This window comes from Saimiri boliviensis, chromosome 11 (assembly GCF_048565385.1).
Source record: "Saimiri boliviensis isolate mSaiBol1 chromosome 11, mSaiBol1.pri, whole genome shotgun sequence".
Taxonomy (NCBI): domain Eukaryota; kingdom Metazoa; phylum Chordata; class Mammalia; order Primates; family Cebidae; genus Saimiri; species Saimiri boliviensis.
The window spans coordinates 115,538,408-115,555,760 of record NC_133459.1 but is presented as its reverse complement, the minus strand read 5'-3'; the positions used below and the strand labels follow the sequence as shown (position 1 = coordinate 115,555,760).

Here is a 17,353-nt window from a genome sequence, read left to right as displayed (position 1 = left end):
GGCGACCTCGCAGGGCTGAGGAGCCACGGCGCCTGCGCGCTGCGTCGCCGGAGCGCCACAGGGGGTCCGCGCGTGCGCAGAGCGCGTTCCGGGACTATTCCGCCCTCAGAGGCTCCCGCGCGCGCTCCCGCCGAGCCAAAGTGCAAGGTGGGCTCCAGCCGGGCGGGCGGCGCGGCGGCGCGCGTCAGGGGGCGGTCCTGCGCTGCGGGCTCCGCCCTCTGCTCGCCTCCCAGTCTTCCCCGCGCTTCCCGCACTAAGGTAGCCGCGGTCGAGTACCACCCGCCGGCTCGCTCGCACCGGCCGTGCCATGGCGGCCTTCAGCAAGTACTTGACGGCGCGGAACTCCTCGCTGGCGGGTGCTGCGTTCCTGTTGCTCTGCCTGCTTCATAAGCGGCGCCGCGCCCTCGGCCTGCACGGGTAAGAAGGCCCGTAGCCGCACCGCCTTCCCGGGCCCGAGCGGGCGCTCCCCGCGTGCTCTCCCTCCCCGCCCGGCTGACGGGTCCCTTCGACCGGCGGGGTCAGGCGGAGAGAGGGCCGACCGCCACTGCCGCGGGGCTCCAATGTCAGGGTGTCCGCGAGTCCCCGGTGCCGGTCTGGTCCTGCGATCTCGCTCCACCCCGGCATTGCGAATCCTCCTGCGCCCGCTGGCGAACCGGCGCCCAGCCAGCCCCGAGCCAGCAGCCTCCAGTCGGGGGTGGGAGGGGGAAGCGGTGTGTTCCCCACACCGCCCCTTCCCCACACCACCCCCTTCTGTGTCAACTTTCTGGGTGTGTTCTGGTTTTGCCGTCTCATCTCCAGAAAGACCGTGAAGGATTTGTTTTGGGGACGTGGATGTGTGATTGAGGATGGGATTGGATTCACCAGGCTGGACGCTAGTGTCTAAGTCTCTTGGACGAGGTTTGGCACGATTCCCGAGTAACTGCTTTTGAAAGTCGCGAGGGTGGCGCCTGTGAACTATCACCGGTCCACTTGGCAGCATTGCCTCCTAAAGTGGTGACCCCTTGGAGTCGGTGAACCCTTTGGTCGGTGAACGCCCTGGCATTTCATCCGGAAAGGCTGAATCGGTTCTGTCGGACTAAGAAGGCAATGTTTCCTTCCTGGGCTCTGTAGGTGAAAGGTGAGAGTGCGTTTTAGGTGAGGATCAAGCTCCTTTTAAATGACACTCCACCGCTTCCACTTTGGGAGAATTTCAGTGCTTAGATTTCACTTTGGGAGGTTATCAAATCAAAGAAAGGAAGAGGGAGAGCCCTCTGAATTACGGTTGTGACATACAGGTATAAATAATTTTTATTTGCTGGACAAGTGAATGAGAAAAGGCTGCTTCCCAACCATTCTTGCCAGTCACTGAATATTTCATATTAAATCTTGACATACTATTTTCACGAATTTTGTTTTAGTCATTCCTCTGCGCAGGTACTGTTGCCTACTGTGTTTGATTTGCCTAAAATATCTAATTAATAAAATTTGGACTAAAACACTGACAAGTAGACCTCTAGCTCATAGTACCCTTTCCATGAAGTTCTTTCTAGCCGCTTTCTGTTTTTTATCTTACTGAGTCTGAAGTGATGGTCTTTCTTTTCCTTCCTCAATCCGTTTAACAGAGTTGAAAATGATTTGCATATAGTCTGGGCAATAGAGTACTTACTCATTTTTCTTCTATTCAGTTTGCTTTTAAAAGGATTAATTTGGGAAAATACTAAGCAGGTTTTTCTATTGGTTTGTATGCTTTCTGAGCTCCGAGTTGCAAAAAGAAGTTACCTGTTAACTGGGAACATGCCAGTAGAAAGAAAATGTTAGATCCTTTAACTTGAATTCTGTTTTTGCAAAGAAGTGTTTCAGGGCATAGAACAGATGTTTTAATATGGAGGAGGGAACTCGAGAACAACCCTACCAGTTCTGGATTACTTTTATGATTTTTTTTTTTTAAACTTCTTTACTGAAGTATCACATATTTATATGTATAGGTGATGTTATATCACGTACATGTCACGTATAGTACACGTAAATGTAGAGCTCGAAGAATTTTTACAAATAGAACACACCTGTGTAATCAGCGCCCAGGTCAAGAAACAACATTATCAGCACCCCAGAAACTCTCCTCATGCCCCATCCAGTCACAGTCCACACTCCTTACTAAACCAATTTATAAGAACATAGATTATTGGCAAGGGAAATTTTAAACATAATCTGGTGGGAAATAGTAGCAGTAGCAGTAAAATAGTATAATAGAATTTGTCTTATTAAATGATTTTAGCCGCTTGTTTGCCCTTGTAAAATGCTTTAAAAATTACTCTTTTTCTTGAGAAACGTTGTGAACTTTTGTGGGGATTGAATTATTTAGCAGGAAATGTACTGAACAAAAGATTGTTGTTAGTCTTTTGCATTGGGCGAAGTGGGGAAAATCTCTATTTTACACATTATTTTGTGGGAGGAGATTGCAGATACTGAGCAGATAAGCGTGAAGTTTAAATTGTTGAGATGAAATGATTGAACTATTTTGAAACCATTAAAAATGGTATTGATTATTTTTTAAGATATTATATGTCCAGAAGTCTTATGAATCTCTTTCAGTCACCGCCTTTGGTATCACAGTTTGAACATTAGAAGATTCTGATTTTTATATTATACGGGACTTTTGAATATCTTTGGTAACAACTGATTTTAATATCTGGTGCTTAATTAAGGAACCTGTGGGTAGTTGGCCTTCTCTTGTTTATGTTGTTAATAGTAGTTTGGTTTTAGAATTGGGTAGATAATAGAGCTAGTAAAATCACTTTAAAAGTTACAGTGTAACATTACTCCAAATATTAGGAGAATGAGTAATTAAATGTTCTGGGTTATTTTAAATTTTTGTTAATGAATTTTTTTTCACTCATTTAAATCTCATATATATGTGTGTGTGTTTCTGACCTTTTATTGTGAAAAATTTCACACATATAAAAAGTACATGGGATAATATAAGGATTGCCCAACAAGATCTTGGTTTACCCAAGAGGTGCCAACAACAGTCTGTATTCTTGTTTCGTCTGTATCAACCTGATGAAACATTCCTTATTTTTATAGATTTTTTTAGGTGAAATTTACATACATTGAAATGTACAAACCTTAGTTACACATTTTTTAAACAAATGGGTACACTGTATAACACATCCCTATGACAAATTAGAACATTTCCATTTCCCCAGAAAGATCCCTTGTATTCAATCCTGATTACCTTGTATTCATTCACTCCTGATCCCACCACTGCTGTGCTAACTTTTTCACCTTAGTTTGCCTAATCTTACATTTTATTTTATTATTTATGGGGAAAAGCAGAATCTTTTTACTCATGGATAAAGAGGGCCATTTTAAAGGAAGTGTCTATTTCAGAATGTTGTATTACTGTGCTAGGAGCTATAAGATTTGTGTGTGTGTGTGTGTGTGTGTGTGTGTGTTTATGTATTACATACATTAAAAAATGTATGACTTATTTTCTCGGGGAGCTTACCTTCTTGTTAGGGAAAAGAAACAAACACTGATAGCAGAATGAAATGTATAGACAGACATGTCTTAGAAGTTCTGAGAAAGACAAGATTAATGTATTTGGGAAGAGTTAGGGCAGGCTTCATGAAGGATGTATGTTAAGCCTTGAAAGGGGGTAGGAGTGGATAACTGGAATAAAATGACTGTTAATAGCATCCTTTATCAGATTTTTGTTGCAGTTATGATAGGAAGAAACTTTATGGTGCCCTTTCAATCCTTCCCTGCCACCAGAGCTCTTTTTAAGAAACTCAGTTGTGATCATAATATTCCTTCATTAAAATCATTCAGCTACGCTAAAATATAAACTTCATGTATATCATGGTGTGGTCCTCGCCAACTTTTCCCACTCATCCAGCCACATGGAATTAACTTACAGTCTCTCAGTATGACAGGCTCTGCCTAGCCTTTGCAGTCTGATTGTAATCACTGTCATCCTTCACTACCTCTCCCCATGCTTTGATATTTATTTATTTACTTATTTACGACAGGGTCTGTCTCTTTTTGCTCTGGCTGGAGTGCAGTGGCGTGATCACGGCTCACTGCAACCTCTGCCTGCTGGACTGAAGCAATCCTCCCACCGCAGCTTACAAAGTATAATAGCTGGGACCACAGGTGCCTGCCTCCACACCTGGCTAATTTTTTTTGTATTTGTTTGTAGAAGTGGGTTTTCACCACATTGCCCGGGCTGGTCTGAAACTCCTGAGCTCAAGCTGTCCACCCATCCCAGCCTTCCAAAGTGCTGGGATTACAGGCATGAGCCACCATGCTCAGCTGTTATTTCTTTTTCTTCAAAACTCAGTCAACACTCTGTCTTAGGTGTTTTCTGCCTTTTTCTCATCTCCAAAGTGGTATAAGTGTCATCTGCTTTTATGATTCTGTAGGCTAGGGGTCCCCAATCCCTGGGCTATGGACGGGTACGGGTCGGTGGCCTGTTAGGACTGGAGCCGCACAGTACGGGTCAGTGACCTGTTAGGACTGGAGCCTCACAGCGTGTGCAAATGAGCATTCCACCCGAGCTCTGCCTCCTGTCAGATCAGCAGTGGCATTAGATTCTCATGGGAGCATTAACCCTATTGTGAACTACACATGTGAGGGATCTAGGTTGCACGCTTCTTATGAGAATCTAATGTCTGATGATCTGAGGTGGAACAGTTTCATCTTGAAACCATCCCTCACCCTACCCGCAATTTGTGGAAAAATGGTCTTCCACAAAACCCGGTCCCTGGTGCCAAAAAGGTTGGAGACTACTGCTCTAGGCATCCGCTACTGTAGCACTTACCACTGTGTATTGTTTGTTTTCTTGGCTTTTGCTACATCAAATCCTGAGTTTCTTGAGGACATGAACTGAATCATCTCTAATTCCCTAGTTTGGCTATGTCATAGGTTAGACAGTGTTTATAGAGAGGATAAATGACACAGGCGAGTTGAAGAACTTTTAAGGGTAATTGACAGGCAGTTGGAGATACCTAGTACAAACGTGAATAGAAACATTCTTTTCACAGACCTAATAGTTGTGTACCTGACCATATATGACCTGACCTGGGTAGTGGGAAATCAGTGGGCCAATTTTAGAAGGCAATGGTACCAATACTTTAGCCACAGTATTTTATTATCTTTAAAAAACAGAACAGAACAAAGCAGTTTCTTTCGCTTGTTATCAATTCTTGTCAATTAAAGTTCAGATTTCTCATCTTGGATTTCAGAGCCTCCCTCGATCTGGTCTCACTTTACCTGGCTAATCTTATATGCCATTGCCTGCCAGTGAGTACTGTCTGTTCCAAATAGGCCAGTTTCTGCACTGTTCTTTGAACAGGCCACACTCATTTTTGGCTTTGGGGGTTTATTCATGCTGTTAACTTATACCTGGAATGTCTTTCTATGATATCCCTGTTCTCCAACTCTTGTCATCCTTAAAGGGCTAGGTCAGGGTCACCTGGTCCATGAAGTGTTATCTGACTATTCTAGATGATCTAAATGATGATCGCCTCTTTTAAAATTTCCAAAGCATGATTAAGTACCTTTGTTGTTTTACCTATTCATTACTTGACTGGGTATAATCTAGCTAGGTACACCAAAGTCCACCTCCTTATGGGGTGATTTTTCTTCTTTTAAAAGCTCCAATCTATAAATGGTGGGAGCAGAGTTTCCTCTCCTATTTCTGAGGAATTTCAGGGAGCTCGCGTTTCCCTTAGTGACACCTTCACTTCCTTGCTTCTGCTCTATTTTAGAAAGTACTTACATTTTGTCTCTTGAGCCTATCTCTTTGATATCTGCCTTAATTTCTCTAAAGAATCAGTCACAAAGCAAATGTTTGTAGTAGAGCTTTATTGAAAATTTGGGAGGAGTGGTAAGGATTATATCCCAGCATAGTGAACAGCTTAAAATGCTTTTATTTAGAAGTTTCATAGACATTTCCACTGCTGGGAATTTCTTGGCTTTTTTTTTTTTTTTCCCCTGTTGCCTGCTGCTGGGCCTTTCTTTACCCATTGGATGTCCTTATATCTCTAGCTTCTTACTCCCTGCACTGCCTTACTGCTAACCCCTCTCAACTTCCCTGCAAACTTCAAAATTCAGCTTTCCTTCCTGAGATCAGCTCCTTTCAACTCATGCTCTAGAAGGGGCCTGGCTTCACTTTTCTCAGTTTTACAGGCAAACTGAGTGTTTTGCAAAGTACAAGCATGAGTCACGTGAGGGACCAGAGCTGCATGAGACCCTTACAGTGACCCATGAGTAGGTGTTATATGGGCTGGCTCCCTTTGGATCCTTAGAATAAGGAGGAGATGCTTAAGCAACCTTAGATGGAAAAAAAGCGTTGAAGAATTTGACAGCTAAAGTAGCTCCGTACTGAAACTAACTAAAGCAGATCAGGTCCAGAGCTGTTGTTTTAAAAACTGTATAGCTATCTGTGGTCTGCTAGGAGGAACAGAGCGCAGGTTGTTTATTTAATTATGTCTCCCGGTTATTGGCACATTCACACCCTTGGGTAGGCATTCTGTTTTAAGGTTGCCCTTGCTGTTTCCCCTGCCTGAAGTGCTCTTTCCTCAGATACTCACACCGCTTACTCTCTCCCCTCTTTCAGTCTTTTCTTTTTTTCTTTTTTTTTTTTTGAGACGGAGTTTCACTCTTGTTACCCAGGCTGGAGTGCAATGGCGCGATCTCGGCTCACCGCAACCTCCGCCTCCTGGGTTCAGGCAATTCTCCTGCCTCAGCCTCCTGAGTAGCTGGGATTACAGGCACGCGCCACCATGCCCAGCTAGTTTTTTTGTATTTTTAGTAGAGACGGGGTTTCACCATGTTGACCAGGATGGTCTCGATCTCTTGACCTCGTGATCCACCCGCCTCGGCCTCCCAAAGTGCTGGGATTACAGGCTTGAGCCACCGCGCCCGGCCTCTTTCAGTCTTTTATCAGACATTTTAGTGAGACTTTCTGTTGCCATTCAATTTATTTATTTTTATTTATTTATTTTGATACGGACTCTAACTCTGCCACCCATGCTGGAGTGTGATGGCACAGTCTTGTCTTGCAACCTCTGCCTCCCAGGCTCAAACAATCCTCTCGTCTCAGCCTCCAAGTAGCTAGGACTACAGCCACACGCCACCACACCTGGCTTATATTATTTTTTGTAGAGACGAGTTCATGTTACGTTGCCCAGGCTAGTCTCGAATCCTAGGCTCATGAGATTTTCTGACCTCAGCTTCCTAAAGTGCTGGGGTTATAGGCATGAGCCACTGTGCCTGGCCCCCGCCACTCAATTTAAAATAGCATTGTGTCTACCTTCCTGTCTTTACTTTTCTTCTTAGCACTTATCACTATAAAATAGTGCTATACATTTTACATATTTATCTTGTCTTTTGTGTATCTTTGCAGTATATACTTACTGCTAGCATGTAAGTTCCACAAGGGCAAGAATTTTTGTCTATTTTGTTCACTGTTATAGTCCCAGTGGCTAGAATTGCGGCTGGCATATAGCAGACTCATATTTGTTTGACTCTACAACAACAAATGAGATGTTCATTTCTTGGGGGCTGTGGTTACTATGTTTTAAATAACAAATTCTTTTTCTACAAATGTAAATGTTGTCTTTAGTATATTTATGAGCTCTTTAGGAGCTGGACCACTTATATCCCATATATGTATGGCTAAAGCAATTCTCAGAAACTTATAAAAATGCTGTCATTATCATCACCTGCTTTTGACAGTTAATAATAGTGTAAATGTTAAAGACAATTTAAGAAAATTAAAATCATCCATTATATCATAACTATAATATAAAATTATTTATTTTTGGCCGGGCGCGGTGGCTCAAGCCTGTAATCCCAGCACTTTGGGAGGCCGAGGCGGGTGGATCACGAGGTCGAGAGATCGAGACCATCCTGGTCAACGTGGTGAAACCCCGTCTCTACTAAAAATACAAAAAACTAGCTGGGCGTGGTGGCGCGTGCCTGTAATCCCAGCTACTTAGGAAGCTGAGGCAGGAGAATTGCCTGAGCCCAGGAGGCGGAGGTTGCGGTGAGCCGAGATCGCGCCATTGCACTCCAGCCTGGGTAACAAGAGCGAAACTCCGTCTCAAAAAAAAAAAAAAAAAAAAAAAAAAAAAATTATTTATTTTTATTTCATTTTATCCTGTATTAATACAGGATAAAATTAATAGTTATACATTTTGCTATTTTCATTTAAGACATACCTCTTTCCTGTATTTCCCTATACATGACCTTAATAACTATACTTTTAAAGAAATACATAAATACTCCTCTGTGTGGCTATATCTTAATTTATTTTATTCTTAGCTGTTGAGCATCTAGACTGCCTCTGGAATTTTTATGGATTATGCTGTGTATTTTTGCAAGTGAACATTTTCGTCTCTGCTGAATAACTTCCTCAGAATAAATTGCCAGGAATGAGATTAATGATTGGAGGCTTATGAATTTCCTTAGTGTTTGTGGAAACAGTGTGGGCATTCTTAAGCTACACAGATTGATGTATTACTTTTCATGAGTTGTGCCAATTTGTAGTACTATGAATGAATGCTAACTTAATTACCTACTGATCATTAGGGGGTATTTAAATTTTTTTCTACTTTACAGATGTAAAATGGTGTTGAAAGATTATTTTAATTTACACATATTTTATAATTTACAAAAAAATGAACATATTTATATATAGCAACTTGATCTTTATTATGGAGGCAGTTTGACATAGTGTTAAAGAATAGTCTTTAGAGTCAGATATGGTTTCAGTTTTTTGGTAGAGTCAGATATAGTTTCAGTTTTTTGGTTAGTCATTTGCCAGATCTGTGACTTTGGTCAATTTGCTTAACCTCTCTGAATCTCAGCAGAATAGGGATGGTAGTATTTATTCACTCAGCAGTTAAGTGAGGATTAATGGTGAAAATATCTTAACCCAGTAATCAGTAAATAAAAGGTAGCTCTCATTCTGATGCTTGCTAAAAGAAAACTAAAAGGACAACAAAACATACCATTGTTAGCTTCTTAAAAACTTTGGAGCCTGGCTAATTTCCTCAGATGTACCCATGAAAATCTCTCGAAAGAAGTCTTTTTCAAGTGATAGAATCATTTGCTTTCAGAATTGGAAAGTGTTTTAAGTTAGTTTTATGTGATACGGTTTTAGGTCTCTGTATTTTTTTCAGTTGCTGCTTCCTGAATATGACAGTATTTCTCCATCTTTTAAAGAGGCGGTACTAAATGGAATTCAGTATTCAAAGTGTCTTCTCACTGACACACTAGAAAAGAACTGTGACCTGCCTTGTCCTAAGCTTTCATTAAAATAGCATGAAGTTACATTCATTTCTATGACTTGCAAATATTTTTCACTTGTATTTAGTTTACAGAATGGTTTTCCCTTCTTTCCCCCTCCTCAGTTTGGTGTGTTTGATTTTTTATTTTTTGAGACTCAGTCCTGCTCTGTTACCCAGGCTGGAGTGCAGTGGTGCGATCTTGGCTCACTGCAGCCTCCGACTCCTGGATTCAAGTGATTCTCTTGCTTCAGCCCTCCAAGTAGCTGAGATTACAAGTGCCTGTCACCATGCCCATCTAATTTTTTTGTATTTTTAGTAGAGGCAGGGTTTCACCATGTTGATCAAGCTGGTCACAAACTCCTGACCTCAGGTGATCCACCTGCCTCAGCCTCACAAATTGCTGGGAGTGGCGTAAGCCACTGCACCTGGCCTGACTTATTTTTTTTTTTTAAACCTGGGTGCAGGTTTTTATACTTGTTTTTGGGTGGGCACATTACTTCTTCCTTCTGAAATTTTTTAGTCTGTACATGTAATTACTATTTCTTCTGTTTTCCTAACAAACTTAGAAAAACTGGACAGGACTAAGTACAGAACAGTATGTTTACGCCACTATAATCTTTCTATTAATTGACACCCATTGGTTATTGTATTGGCTCTCATCTTTAACTTACCAGCACCTTTTCACACACTTCCTTGTGTTAGTAGACCTGGTGTTCTGACAATATCCATAACCTGATCCCTACTGGGCCAGAGTCCTCTTTTGGGGTGTTTCTGCTGGAGCCAGTGTGGGGAAGAGTCTTTCTTTCCTGGTCATAGAGGTGTGCAGATTGACCCTAGAGCTGTATGTGCCCTGGTCTCTTACATGGAAAGGTCAGAGAAACCCTGATTTTGTTTATCATCAAATGCTTTGTAGCATAGTGAACAAAATTTACAAAATGTTCTTGATTCCTTTCAAATAAAAGAATGACCTTAGTCTGACATGATTTTTGTGAATTCATATTTGCTCCTAGAGTTTAGCACTTCCTTCTAAGTACCCATGCCATATTGCCCATTTAGATAAGTAAGTTGTAATTTTTTCCCCAGGATCAACATCGTACTCATCCATGACCTGATAAATATCATCATCTTCTAATCTGTTTCAATGTAATATGAACTCGAATTATGAAGGGGAAAGATAGAATCTTCCTAAATTTTCTTTGGAACAATATATGCTAAATTAAATAAAACTTTATGAACAGCGGCATTTCACTATGTTGACCAGGTTGAATTTCTGGCCTCCAAGCGATCTCCCGCCTTGTCCTCCCAAAACAGGATTACAGGCATGAACCACTGTGCTGGGCCTTTTTTGGAAAGATTTTTATGTAATGGTTATTTAAAATGGCATTTATATTATTTCTACATAAAATTAGGCATCAGGCCGTTGCTTAAAAACATGGCTTTCATCATAACGTTCTTTTTAAGAGTAAGTTGCTTTTGTTTTAGGCATCTCTGTCAAGAATATAGCCTTCCATAAGCTTAAGGATAAAGTTCTTTAGATAACTGATATTTATGTCATACAGTGGACCTGTTATAAATATTAAGGTGGTTTGAAGCTTTTGTTGGTAAAATAGAAGGAGTGTGCTAAAGGGTGTTTTCTTTGTTTATTTTTTGTGGGTTTTTTTTTGCTGCAATATTGAGAAATGGAAAAGTTTTTTTTTAAAAAAACATACCTTTATTACTGGTTTGCTAGATTAACAGCCCTGAGTGAATGCAGTTAAGTTAATAAAGCATAAAATTGAAAATAAAGCTCATCAAAGCCTAATCAGCTTCATCAAAGCCTAATCAGCTACTTTGAGATCTGTAAATAGATATAGCTATCTCACCACTATAATGATACTATGATAATAGACATAATTATTTTGACTTTTTAGTATTATTTTAATACATCTATTGGCATTAAAAAGCACTGTGTAGAATGAGGCAACTGCTCTAGGTAAATAATTTAGTCACCATGTTATGTTTATAATATATCACTACATGTCCCTATTATAAAAATATTTATACAGCTTCTTAAATGTATGAAGTAAGCAACATGGTATGGTTTGGCTGTGTCCCCACCTAAATCTCATTTTGAATTCCCACATATTGTGGGAGGGACTGGTGGGAGGTAATTGAATCATGGGGGCAGGTCTTTTCTTTGCTGTTCTAGTGATAGCAATAAGTCTCATGAGACCTGATGGTTTTATAAAGAGGAGTTCTGTACAAGCTCTTTTTGCCTGCTGCCATCCACGTTGTGGCTTGCTTCTCCTTGGCCTTCCACCATGATTTTGAGGCCTCCCCAGCCATGTGGAACTGTGAGTCCAATTAAACCTCTTTCTTTTTTAAATTGCCCAGACTTGGGCATGTCTCTATCAGCAGCATGAAAATGGACTAATACAGTAAGTTGGTACCAGTAGAGTGGGGTGTTGCTGAAAAGATACCTGAAAATGTGGAAGTGACTTTGGAACTGGGTAACAGGCAGAGGTTGGAACAGTTTGGAAGGCTCAGAAGAAGACAGGAAAATGTGGGAAAATTTGGAATTTCTAGAGACTTGTTGAATGGCTTTGACAAAATGCCGATAGTGAAATGAACAATAAAGTACAGGCTGAGGTAGTCTCAGATGGAGATGAGGAACTTGTTGGGAACTGGAGCAAAGGTGACTCTTGTTATGTTTTAGCAAAGAAACTGTCAGCATTTTCCCCCTGCCCTAGAGATTTGTGAAACTTTGAACTTGAGAGAGATGATTTAGGGTGTCTGGTGGAAGGAATATCTTAGCAGCAATGCATTCAAGAGGTGACTTGGGTGCTGTTAAAAGCCTTCAGTTTTTTTTTTTTTTTTTTTTTTTTTTTTTGAGACGGAGTTTCACTCTTGTTACCCAGGCTGGAGTGCAATGGCGCGATCTCGGCTCACCGCAACCTCCGCCTCTTGGGTTCAGGCAATTCTCCTGCCTCAGCCTACCGAGCAGCTGGGATTACAGGCACACGCCACCATGCCCAGCTAATTTTTTGTATGTTTAGTAGAGATGGGGTTTCACCATGTTGACCAGGATGGTCTCGATCTCTTGACCTCGTGATCCACCCGCCTCGGCCTCCCAAAGTGCTGGGATTACAGGCTTGAGCCACCGCGCCCGGCCAAGCCTTCAGTTTTATAAGGGAAGCAGAGCATGTAAGTTCAGAAAATTTGCAACCTGACAATATGATAGAAAAGAAAAACCCATTTTCTGAGGAGAAATTCAAGCGGGCTGCAGAAATTAGTGTAAGTAGCAAAAAGCCTAATGTTAATCACCAAGACAATGGGTAAAATGTCTCCAGGACATGTCAGAGACATTTTGTGGCAGCCCCTCCCATCACAGGCCTGGAGGTTTAGGAGGAAAAAATGGTTTCATGGGCCAGTCCCAGGGTCCCTCTGCTGTGTGCAGTCTAGGGACTTGGTGCCCTGTATCTCATCTGCACCAACTGTGACTGGAAGGGGCCAAGGTACAGCTCAGGCTGTGGCTTCAGAGGGTGTAAGCCCCAAACCTTGGCAGCTTCCATGTGGTGTTGAGCCTGCAAATGCACAGAAGTCAAGAACTGGGGTTTGGGATGTATGGAAATGCCTGATGCCCAGACAGAAGTTTGCTGCAGAGGTGGGACCCACCTGGAGAACCTCTGCTAGGGCAGTGTGGAAGGGAAATATGAGGTTGGAGCCCCCACACAGAGTCCATACTAGGGCACCACCTATTATAGCCGGGAGAAGAGGGCCACTGTCCTCCAGACCCCAGAATGGTTGATCCAGCAGCAGCTTGCACCATACACCAGCCCATGAAAGCAGCCAGAAGGGAGGCTATACTGTGCAAAGCCACAGGAGTGGAGCTGGCCAAGACCATGGGAACCCACCTCTTACATCACTGTGAGCTATATGTGAGACTTGGAGTCAAAGGAGATTATTTTGGAGCTTTAAGATTTGACTGCCCCACTGGCCTTCAGACTTGCATGGGGCCTGTAGCCGCTTTGTTTTGGCCAGTTTCTCCCATTTAGAATGGCTGTGTTTAACCAATGCCTGTATCTCGGAAGTGTTCAACTTGCTTTTGATTTTACAGCCTCATAGGTGGAAGGGACTTGCCTTGTCTCAGATGAGACTTTGGACTGTGGACTTTTGAATTAATGCTGAAATGGGTAAAGACTTTGGGAGACTGTTGGGAAGGCACGATTGGTTTTTGAAATCTGAGGACGTGAGATTTGGGAGAGGCCAGGGGTGGAATGATATGGTTTGGCTGTGTCCCCACCTAAATCTCATCTTGAATTTTTATATGTTGTAGGAGGATTCTTGGGAAGTATTTGAATAATGGGGGCTGGTCTTTTCTAGTGCTGTTCCCGTAGTAGTAAGTAAGTGTCATGAGATCTGATGGTTTTATAAAAAGGAGTTCCCCTACACAAGCTCTTTGTCTGCCACCATCTACGTAAGATGTGACTTGCTCCTCCTTGCCTTCTGCCATGGTTGTGAGGCCTCTCCAGCCCTGTGGAACTGTGAGTCCAATTAAACCTCTTTCTTTTTTAAATTGCCCAATCTCAGGTATGTCTTTATCACCAGCATGAAAACAGACTAAAACATAGTGTCTCAGAGGATAAAGATGATTCTGTAAGTTTAAAAATTAAACATTTTTGCATTATCCGAGTTAAATATACACCATAGAAATTTGAATAACTGGAAAAAGGAAGGAAGAAAACACCTGTTGTAATGTTTGTCATTAGTGTCTTATTTTACTGATTCTAAGATGTACTTTTTTATATTTTAGATCCCTTTTCACATTTTAACTTCTCTGAAATTTGTATGCAACTTGCAATGATGGCATTTACCTTTGATTAAAATCATATCATTATATTGATGCATTTCCTTTTTACTATGCATACTTTTATATTGCCTATAAAAATACTGCATGTCACCTTGCATCAAACTCAAACTTCTATCAATTCAGTTGCCGTTCTTCAGTTTATCTTGGAGGTGAGGCTAAGAAAAATGCAAAAAAGAAGAATTTGAGATAAAGTCAGATTTTTTTCTCTTTCCAGAATGAGGGCTGGAGGGAAATAGCTTGACCTGAGGTAGGTAGGTGGAAATCAGTGAACTACTCAATAAAAAAACAAAACAAACCAAAGATCATGCCACCACGGCCAAGTTGAATACTCGCTATGTATCCGGTGGTGGGTTTTTAGATGTTAAGTTAAAAAGTAAATTAGACAAGAGTTCTGCTGTTGAGAAACTCATAGACTATTGAAAGAGATAATGTTGTATCTTACAATTTTATACCAAATTTCTAGTTCAAAAAAACTAATAAAACATTCCCTGGTAGTATTTTATTTAAAATATAGTTTGTTGCTATTGTTGTTGCTGTTGTTGCTTTTTGAGACAGGTTCGCCCTGTGGCCCAGGCTGGAGTGCATGGTGCCGTCATGGCTCACTGCAGCCTAGACGTCCTGGGCTCAAGTGATCCTCCCACTTCAACTTGCTGAGTAGCTGGGACTATAGGTGTGTGCCACCATGCCTGGCTAATTTTTTAGTTTTTTGTAGAGATAGGGTTCCAGAGTGTTGGGATTATAGGCATGAACCACTGTGCCTGGCCTAAAATAGTTCTTTATTTACCTATGAATACAGTTGTGTTGCATCAGGGAATTAGATTTAAGGGTTTTTGTTTGTTTTTGTTTTTGTTTTTTTTAAAGATGGAGTCTTGCTCTGTTGCCAGGCTGGAGCACAGTGGTACAATCTTGGCTCACTGCAACCTCTGCCCCCCAGGTTCAAGTGATTCTCCTGCCTCAGCCTCCTGAGCAGCTGGGACTACAGTGCATGCCACCATGCCCGGCTAATTTTTGTATTTTTAGTAGAGATGGGGTTTCACCATGTTGGTCAGGATGGTCTCAGTCTCTTGCCCTTGTGATCTGCCCACCTCGGCCTCCCAAAGTGCTGGGATTACAGGTGTGAGTTACTATGTCCGGCCATATTTAAGGTATTTTCAGCTGTATGACTCATGTGACTTTTTCCCCCCGCCAGCAATGTTCACGATATGTTGTTTGGTAAAGAGATGGGGTGGAGGAAGCAAGCAAAGGACAGAATAAATGAGGTGATCCCATTTCTTAAGTATATAACTTCTAATTTACCTGTTGCTAGATGAATACGTTTTTATATATATTTTATCACTGGTTGAAGAAAATATCTATTCTCTCTTCCCCCATTGGCAGAAACATAAATGTGAGAGGAAATAATAACATCCAGTACATTCTGTTCAATGTTTGCTGTATGTCAGTAGGCTAGGCTTTGAGATACCAAATTAAATAAACATTATTTCTAACTCCAGTCTTGTGGAACTATTACTAGAAATGCATAGAAAATTTGTACAACTCAGTATGACTAGACCTGTGGTAGGAACACAATTTAATTCTTCATGTTATTAGCTGGGAGGGTTTCACATTTGAGCTTGACCTTAAGAAATATATAGTGTTTTGCTAAGGGGTAAAAGGCATTCCAGGTAGGCAAAACAGCTTGAGCAAAGGCATGGAGTTAACAGAGTTATAATTGAGAAGGAACTGCAAAGACACGAAGCTGGAGATATTACTACAAATAAAGTATTGAACACTTAAAATATTTTAGACATTGTTCTAAATGTTTTACATATATTCTTAACAACAGTCTTTTGAAATAGTTTTTTTAATTGTCTTCATTTTACAGGTGAGGAATCAGAAAAAATAAAAATAGTATCTAATTATGAGAGTCCTTAAGTTTGAATTAATCATGTGGAAGGTAAAAGGCAGAATAAAGCATTTAAATCAAAGTTTTTCAAATTAATTTAGATTCAAAGAACTCAAGAATCATTCAGGGGTTAAAAAAGGTTTTATATTAAATTACAAGTAAAGTTTATTATTAAAATTTTATTTGCTGTATTAAGTCATGCATTGCTTAACAATGGAGATATGTTCTGAGAAATGCATTGTTAGGCAGTTTTATTGTGTGAACATCATAGTGTGTACTTATACAAACCTAGATGCCATAGACACACTCAGGCTGTATGGTATATGGTATATATAGTCTATTGCTTCTAGGCTACAAACTTGTACATCATGTTACTGTACTGAATACTACAGGCAGTTGTAACACAATGGTATTTTTTCTTTTTGTCTAACCATGTCTTTCTTTCAGACAGGGTGTGGCTCTGCCACCCAGGCTTTAGTGCAGTGGCACAGTCTTGGCTCACTGCAACCTCTGCCTCCCAGGCACAAGTGCTTCTCCTTCCTCAGCCTCCCTCATAGCTGGGATTATAGGTGTGGGCCACCATGCCTGGCTAATTTTTTTTTTTTTTCAGTAGAGATGGGGTTTTGCTGTGTTGGCCAGGCTGGTCTTGAACACCTGGCCTTAAGTGATCTGCTTGCTTTGGCCTCCCAAACTGCTGGGATTACGGGCGTGAACCACTGTGTCCAGCGTCTAAACATGTCTTAACATAGAAAAGGTACAGTAAAAGTATGATATAAAATAACAAAAACAGTATACCCGTATAGGGTGTACTTACTGTGAATGGCGCTTGCAGGACTGGAAGTTGCTGTAGGTGAAATTTGGATGCAACTTGCAATGATAGCATTTACCTTTGATTAAAATCATATCATTATATTGATGCATTTCCTTTTTACTATGCATACTTTTATCTTGCCTATAAAAATACCGCATGTCACCTTGCATCAAACTCAAACTTCAAACTCAAACTCAAATAGTGAGTTATGAGTGAATGTGAAGGCCTAGCACAGGGGTCCCCAAACTTTTTACACGGGGGCCAGTTCACTGTCCCTCAGACCATTGGAGGGCCAGACTGTGCAAGGTGTGACACCCTTCACAGCCAGCGCTGCTGCCTTCACTATCCCAGACAACGGTATGCAGTGTCACAGGCCCAGCACCGCCTCCAGTGCTGTATACAGGGATGGTGGTGATCAGCCTGTAACACTGTGTATACAGTGTCCTGGACATCTGCAGCAGTGGTGGGCCTCTTCTGTTGGAAGCCCACTGCTGCATGTTTCCCCTACTATAAGACACCTCCTAAAAATA

At 41.4% G+C, this 17,353-nt stretch overlaps 1 protein-coding gene across 6 annotated transcripts in view; it reads left to right on the top strand.

The window, feature by feature from the left end:
• Positions 1–17,353, top strand: part of ABCD3 (ATP binding cassette subfamily D member 3) — an 85,712-nt gene that overhangs the window by 6,311 nt on the left and 62,048 nt on the right. The window contains exon 1 of one of the 6 annotated variants that reach the window (XM_010343838.3): positions 95–417. The exons of 1 other annotated variant lie outside the window; for it this stretch is intronic. In XM_010343838.3, the coding sequence (XP_010342140.1) occupies positions 308–417 (110 nt within the window). In that variant the 5' untranslated portion in view covers positions 95–307. Of the gene's footprint in view, positions 1–94; positions 418–544; positions 1,135–17,353 lie in introns of those variants that run through there. 4 more of the 6 variants (XM_003933284.4, XM_074381399.1, XM_010343839.3 and 1 more) reach the window with 4 other exon arrangements.